Source organism: Fundulus heteroclitus, chromosome 15 (assembly GCF_011125445.2).
Source record: "Fundulus heteroclitus isolate FHET01 chromosome 15, MU-UCD_Fhet_4.1, whole genome shotgun sequence".
In the NCBI taxonomy this organism is placed as follows: domain Eukaryota; kingdom Metazoa; phylum Chordata; class Actinopteri; order Cyprinodontiformes; family Fundulidae; genus Fundulus; species Fundulus heteroclitus.
Window position 1 is genome coordinate 24,339,234 of NC_046375.1, and position 8,249 is coordinate 24,347,482.

General features: G+C 41.4%; 1 protein-coding gene across 1 annotated transcript; it reads left to right on the plus strand.

The window, feature by feature from the left end:
- Positions 1 to 2,588: 2,588 nt before the first annotated feature.
- Positions 2,589 to 6,935, plus strand: LOC118566211 (GTPase IMAP family member 9-like). Its single transcript, XM_036147634.1, has 2 exons — positions 2,589 to 3,301; positions 6,845 to 6,935. Exons 1-2 carry the CDS (start codon positions 2,589 to 2,591, stop codon positions 6,933 to 6,935), a joined length of 804 nt encoding a protein of 267 aa, XP_036003527.1.
- Positions 6,936 to 8,249: the final 1,314 nt, after the last annotated feature.

Consider the following 8,249-nt stretch of genomic DNA (forward strand, 5'->3'; position numbering starts at 1 on the left):
AATCGTAGAAACCAAACAAAAACTACATAAATGCATGGCATACCACAGAAGAGCCAGCTGCTAAGGGAAAGATGTACATCCCACTTGCACCTCAAGAACAAATGACACACTTGGCGATGATGATGTCCAGATTTTGGACAGAGAAAACAGATGGTTTGAAAGAGGGATGAAAGAAGCCATATTTGGCAAAAGAGAAAAGCCAACCGTGAACAGACAGGGAGGACTGCGCTTCTAACTCCCCAGAGGTTAGAGGTTGGTGTACATACTGTACACACTGGAGACGTAATTAGTCTCACCATGAGTCAGAACTGACGCTAAGCAATAGCCTCTAATGACCCAGGACAGTAACGGGTGTGTCATTGATTTGCATCTGACTTGGAATGCACCTAGGAGGATGGGCCTCCATGTGCAAAAAGACAGCAGTGCTCGTATTACAGGTTGCCCAAGTGCAAGCATTGTTAAAGACAACTGGATAGGTGTTGAAACATTTTGAGGAAAGCTAAGCAACAGCTGCTCATTAATTGTAAGCAGTGACGGACTGGACGGTCTGGCATTTGGGCAGATGCCAGAAGGGCCGCGGGCCGTCGTGGGCCGGCCAATGACGAGGCGGCCTGATCTTCGGGTGTGTATATTATCTCTCGGCCCACTAATAAGCCAAATGCAGGGTTTCCCGCAGCGCTGTCTTGGCGAGGCGGCCGCTTCCGCGCAAAACTTGTCGTCTCCACCAACTCCGCCCCCCCGCTCGGTCGGTCGGTGAAAATGCCAGGGCCGTTTTTTAATCCCAGTCCGTCACTGATTGTAAGATTAGATATTCATGTTTAAAGGCTCAGAACAGTTTCATTCTGGGCTTTGTACCGAAAACAGAACTGATTGGCATGTGGTCATCCTAACTGGGCATTTGTTAAGTCCGTCAACAAAACTAGCAAAGGAAACATTGAGTTCAACACAAATGACAAAACAGAGAAACACAAAAACATTGTTATTCCATATGAGTGAGGGTCAGGATGCCTCTATTTTCCCCCCTCTCTTCCCACAGGTGGCTGCTGATGAGCGGGGAGATGCTGAGCCGCAGGTGTTCGGCATTACGCGGCCCATGGCCGGTTCATCAAGGAGGACAGCTGCCAGCACTACACTGCCAGAGTGTTTACCCAAGTGGTATGACTCATTCGGCCTTCGTCTTATGACATCCCTCGTTCCTTGTGCTTACCTTTGTCTCTTGTGCTCCAGGTTGGATCAGCTCTGGATCCTGCTCTGCAGTACTCCTAACGAATTTCCAAGTCAGTCTCCAGTGACCTCCACCTGGCAGCCAGCCAGCCGCACTTTTCAGAGTCTCCCCTGCTTACCTTCCATCACTCAGCCTCCCTGCCTCGCAGTCACCTTCTCTGCTGCAGCCCTGACGTCCCCGCCTCAGGCAGCCCTTCCACCTCAGGTAGACCTTTCGCAGAGCCCGCTCACCTCCTTCCCTCTGGCGGATTCCTTACGCCTACATTGTAAGCCTCACGCCTCGTTAGTTGCCCCTCGTTCTCTGCTTCTGAACTAACTTTTCGCTGTTTGCCTTCAGAGTGTGACTTCGCCTTCCACGTTTCCAGACGTTCCCAGTGATCCCCTTCGGAACATTCTTAGCTTGTCCTGTGGGTCCACGGGACAAGCCCCCAGCGATGGACCCAACATGACCTGAAGTAAACCAGAACCCCCCTCCCACCCACAAATAACTACTACTATCTGAGTCTGTCTATCTTTGATTTCTTTGGTAACTGCCTTTGCAGTTCTGTAATCTCATGATATCTAACAGAAATGAGCAAAGAAATAAGACTAAGAAATATAAAAGTGTGGCTATCTTAACTTCATGAACACATAAAAAGTTCATAAACACTGTATACTAGGCTTTCTAAACAAGCTGTTGTGTTGTTTGTTTCTGTCTAATCTCTGTACATCTTGTTTCTCTAATGCAAATCTTTGGATAAAGCTGAAGTACAGGGAACAATAACATAATTTACTGCAGTTATGTAATGTCTCGCCATATTTATAATAAAAGGGGAAGAACTCTGAACCAATCTGGTTTTACAGGAAGTCGCAAGTCCAGAGGGTGTGGACCTTAGGTAGAATATAATTAAGAAAAATTTAAAGATGAAGAAGAAGTCAATAATCTCTCTGACACTGTAAGGCAAACATGGCTAGCAAACATGCTTTTCCTGGTAAGATCTTTAACAACTTTTATTTTGGTTTAGATTTAGATACATCTCTCCAGTAAAGGTTACATTTATGTGTGGGTGACGAATGAGGAGCAAAGTTCACAAAACTGAATTGGTGCAATATCTGTTAATTGTCGATTCATATCTTTAATGTTTGGATTTTTCTATTATTGCTTAATCTTTGCCCTGTCTTGTGTTTTATTAATGTACTCATTTGTTTATTATTATTATACCTGATGTCACAGCAGAGTACCTGTTCTTCAGAAAAAAAGTTAAATAAGAGGCAAACACATATTTTAAATGAGCAAAAGAATAATAAGACTTTAAGCATTCTATATAGCTTTTTTATTACATATTTGTAAAACTGGCAACTGTTGATCATTCTAACCAAAAGATATGTTGTATCTCCCATCAGAGACAAATGACTCTGAAATCAGGATTGTGGTTATTGGTAAAACCGGAGCTGGGAAGAGCGCTTCAGGAAACACTATTCTGGGAAGGAAGGCTTTTGAGTCCAAAACATCTGCTAAATCACTGACATCAAAGTGTCAGAGGGAAACAGCAGAGTTTGATGGTCACACTCTGAGTGTGGTTGATACCCCAGGGCTGTTTGATACCAGGACACCTACAGATCAGTTGAAGACAGAGATTGCTAGATGTATCTCCTTGTCCTGTCCTGGTCCTCATGTGTTCCTGATCGTGATCCAGCTGAACAGATTCACAGAAGAAGAACAAAAATCAGTCGAAATCATCTCAAAGATGTTTGGGGAGCAAGCAGCGCGTTACACCATGGCCCTGTTCACTCATGGAGATGACCTGGAGGCAGATGGGATCTCCATAGATAGCATACTTGCTCAAAGTTCAGATCTCTGCACCTTCATCAATCAGTGTGGGGGAGGATATCACGTCTTGAACAACAGAGAGCAAGATCCATCACAAGTCAGAGAGCTGTTAAAGAAAATCAATTCGATGGTTCAGAGAAATGGGGGGAGCTTCTACACAGATGAGAAGTTCACAAAAGCTGGTAACGCCATCAAAGAAGAGGTGATACGTCTTCTGAGGGAGGATCCAGATATTGCTCTAGAAATCGCTAGTAGAAGGGCGGCAATGTTTAATTCTTTTGTTCAAACTGGATGCCATTTTTCTTGGGGGAAGGAAGAGACACAGTTCACAGCATATGGAAATGTAGGACTTGGAGTGTGTGTAACTACAGGTTTAGCAGCTTTAGGTTTTGTACTAATGTCTAAATTTGGGAAGTGATGATGCAATTAATGTTGAATAACCATGGTGTTCCAGCTCCTACTGATAATACTAGGCTACCCTGCAGAGAAGACAAATAACAGTTGTCACTGATTTATGATTGAATCTTACATTTTCTATATTTCTCTTAAATAGCTGGCATCTTTACTGGCAAGTATATGATTTATGAACTATCTGAATTATGCATCTTACAAAATTATATATATATATATATATATATATATATATATATATATAAAAAACCACTATGTTGTTTTTTTGTATAACTATATTAAAGTTCAAAGGTAACCAACTGTTTGGTAGAACACTATTAATAAAACTATTTTGAATCTCCACTGGTTAAAACTGATGTTGGGCAGTAGCATGGTGGTTTTTAGGTGTGGATGTAATTAGTGAATAAAAAGGGGCGTGTGCGTCGGCGCTGGGCGGCTGGACAGGTGAGAAAAGACGCACACTGTCAGATCTGTGCAGCGGGAGATTTTGTTTTGATTGAATGTTTAAAATGAGTTAAAAATCAAAGGAAAGATGGAAAACAGAAATCAAAGTTTGTCCCAGCGCCACAGAAACGTGCATGTACAAACCTGATCGTAGTTTGGACCCAGAGGACGCCGCCCGGTGCAAGAGGACGCCGCCGAGGGGAAAGAAAGGCACTCCCGGTGAGATCAGGACTTTATTTTTATTTTTTTGGGGGGGGTGTTGGTACCACTCTTTTTTCTTATCTTTCTTGGAGTTTTTTTTTTTGACGTTTGGATATTTCATTTTGGAACGGGACTTTGGACATAAAAGGGAAAACGTTTCCAGGGCTTTGTTTTGGTTTTGGAGGAAATGGAACTACATTATGGACATTACTGTTAAAAATAAAAAGAACGGTAAATTTTGGACTTTCATTTATTTAGGTTCATTTATTTAGGTTCTTTGCAACATAAAACTGAGTAATTTGATTTAAACATATTTATTTTTTGAAGGATTTTGGTTATCAAGCTATTTATCCAAATAACTATTGTTATTTTGTATTATTATGAGTTTTTTTGTTTAAACAAATCATTATTAAAAATCAACAAATTTCTTAATGAGTGGCTGGATAGTTAATTTGTTTTCAAATTAATGGTGTAGCATATTTTACCTGATTCCTGTGACAGATCCCCCTTAAGTATATTGTGAGTTCTGCTTTTAATCAAGCTGAATGTTACAAAATGGTGGCCAGTATGGGGCCCAGGATAATATAATTTCAGATTTTGTGTTACATTAAATGATACAGTTAAGATAATCCTGTTGTAGATTTGAATTTATTTGTTTTGAGTGTTTTTTTACTGTTCAAGATGGATAACATCACTTCTCAATCACAACATGCTGAGGAAGGAGATACTGATCAGAATGAGGAAGAAAAGGGAGTAGGACTTTTTGTAGATCAGGAAGAGGCAATTAGCAACAGAGGGAAAAAAGCCTGGGTTACAAGGCGAAATCCGGTAGAGGAAATAACTTCTCTGATTAGCTCCCTTTACGTATCAGATAATGAAGTTGAAGAAAGAGAAGATGACGAGAAAGAAAATATTAATGGGTCAGACATTCATTGTATTAGGAATGATTTAACCAACATGGGGATTAGGATTAGCTCACTGGAAGAAGATTTCCGGGCGTCAGAAGACAGTGCTTTGAATAGGGTGCAAAACATCAGGACATGTATACTGTAGATAGAAAGGTTGAGGCCCTGGAGCAATGCATGAACACAGCCGGGGTGGGGGGTGGGGGGATCAGAAAGAGAGTTCCTTTGTCCGAAACAGATTTCTCCCTCCTCCGAAGAACACATAGGAGTGTCCTACCCTTTAAAAAATTTGTTCAGAGTTGTGACTGTCAGACAGACTTCTACATCGTGCTGTGAAATCATCTGTTAATTGTAATGTAAACTCTGTCTCCATATTTAATTTCTATGAATTAAATATGCATATTACAATGTTTTACCTCTGATCAATGCTTTTCTCATTTATTGTCAAATCTTAAACTGTGGCAAAAATGGGCCTTTATTAAAGAAGCAGAATTAGGCCAATAATACTGTTACAACAACTGTTTGCTGCGACGAGATGAGAAGTGGAAGGCTGAAATAGAGAGGTTGAAGCGCGCTAGACTCTCTACAGCTATTCATTCCCTTTATAGTGTCAGACCAAGTCTCCCTGTGCCATCTGTTGATCTCTCTTCTATCATGAAACATACTTTCCCTGGAACATAATCTCCATCTTTAGCCCTACCTGTACAAAGAGTACCACAAGGAAGCTTCGGACCTTTACACCCTCAAAGGATGGATCAAACGACTGCATACATCCCTCCAGGATCGGTTCCGGTCAGGCCATCAACAAACTATGGGTTCGTAGACCTCCCGGCATCGTCCTCCCACCTGACAGTTCCTTCGTCAAGCAGAACATCTGTAGTTTATTCCAAGCCCCCTGTGCACATGAAGTTCCCGACATTTGAGGGTGCAGGAGAAATTTCTGATGTCTTAAATTTCATCGATTAGTGTGAGACATTTCTAACAGTAAGGCCCCTATCTGATCCTGAATTATTGGGAGCCTTAACAGCTGTCTTAAAAGGCTCTGCTCGGTGCTGGTGGAGTGTGGCTAAAAACAACTGGATTGAATTTAAAAATGCCTTTTGTGCTGCCTTTCTACCCCCAGACTATCTGACAGAGGTGGAAGAGAAGTTAAGAGATATGGTCCAGTTGCCAGAGCAATGTCTGAGAGACTTTGCCTTTGAGTATCAAGCACTGTGTTTAAGATGCAAGCCAGACATCAGTGAGACAGAGCTTGTAAGAAGGAGGCTATCTTTGTGGCACAGTCAACTCTATGGATCAACTAATAAAGGTGGGATCCCAGGTCGAAAAAAACTGTGCTGGTGTTAGAATCTACCGGGGGAAAGTGGATCAGCAAAAAGCCAAAGAAAAAGGCCAAGCAAGACCTAAGGGGAATCCCAGAAAGCCAGCCGACTCTTTATCTGTTGTTCAGCGAGGCCCTGCATCCTCCCTCCTTCATGTTCCCATAGAGGTGCGCGGCAGGATGTATAATGCTGTACTGGATACAGCTTCCACCTATTCCCTGATGAGAAATAGTCAGTGGAAAATAATTGCTTGAGAAGGGGAGGTTTTAAAGCCTGCTGACAACCAGAAGTGTGCACTTACAATGGCAAAACCTATAGCGCTTTGGGGAAAGCAACAATCATTTATGGTTGGCATGGGATGATGTGGTCTTTAGAGACCTTTGTGGTGGAGGATACTAACCTCACCTTTCCCATCATTCTGGGTCTCGATTTTTTGTCCAAAACCTCTGCCATTATCAACCTAGGGGACCACACCTATGGGGTAAAAGGGTCAAAATGTTATACCTTTTATTCTTTTTCATCCTCAGCCGCTGCCACATGCATGCTTGTCATTCTCCACTTTATCTGATCCTGGCTCTGCCCATGGAAGAGGACAAAGTACCTAACACAGAGTCGTAGTTCATGCAGACACAACATCCACCAGAAGTCCAGAAGCTTATGAAAGCCTGGCCATCTGTATGCTCGGGGACATTGGGTAGAACACCTGTGGAAGAGCACAGAATAATAACCACAGATGAAATACCCATTCACTGCAGAGTTTACCGGGTGTCTCCTTTCAAGCGGCAAATAATAAAAGAAGAGATTGAGGCAATGCTCAAAGATTCTCAGTCATCCAGGTCATGGTCATTCCAAAAAAAGGTAAAAAACAAAGCAACTGGACTTGTTTTCCGTAGTTGAAGACGTTTCGCTTCCTCTCCAGGAAGCTTTCTCAATTCAAAAAGTCTGGAATAATGTGGAGTAACAAGCTTTATACCATTACAAAACAAAGGCCTTGTAATGGCTTAGATAACATGCAAATTCAACCGAAACAGGACCACCCCTTAGTAATGGGCGGTCGTTAAAGCCATTAAGCCAGCAGATTGAACCGAAACTGGTCCACTCCTCTGTAACGAGGAGTCGTTAGGGTCGTTATTGGCTTGGCTTAAAGGAACAATGTTTTAATCACCTGAATGAGGGTGAGAGTTAAGGTGATGGTTGGCCGGAATTAATCCTATAGCTGTGTTGTAAATTTTTGAGAGTTGAAACCTAAGGCCTCCTCCTCTGTTCAAAGTTGTTTTTTCTCTCTTGACATAGATGGCTTCCTTCACACCCCTTTCAAACCATCTGTCTTCTTTGTCCAAAATGTTAACATTTTGGTCCTCAAAAGAGTGTCCTTTGTCCTTAAGGTGTAGGTGGACAGCAGAGTCCTGTCCTGAGGAGGTAGCTCTCCTGTGTTGAGCCATGCGTCTGTGGAGAGGTATTGCAGAAACCAAACAACTTTTTTTTTGACGTTTGGATATTTCATTTTGGAACGGGACTTTGGACATAAACGGGAAAACGTTTCCAGGGCTTTGTTTTGGTTTTGGAGGATATGGAACTCTATTACGGACATTATTCTTAAAAATAAAAAGAAAAAAATTTGGACTTTCATTTATTTAGGTTCTTTGCTGATATAAACTAATATAAACTATATATAATATAAACTGATATAAACTAATTATAGAGTAATTTGATTTAAACATATTTAGTTTTTGAAGGATTTTTGGTTATCGAGCTATTTATCCAAATAACTATTGTTATTTTGTATTATTATGAGTTTTTTGTTTGAATAAATCATAGTTATTAAAAAATCAACAAATTTCTTAATGAGTGGCTGGATAGTTAATTTCTTTTCAAATTAATGGTGTAGCATATTTTACCTGATTCCTGTGACAGATCCCCCTTGAGTATATT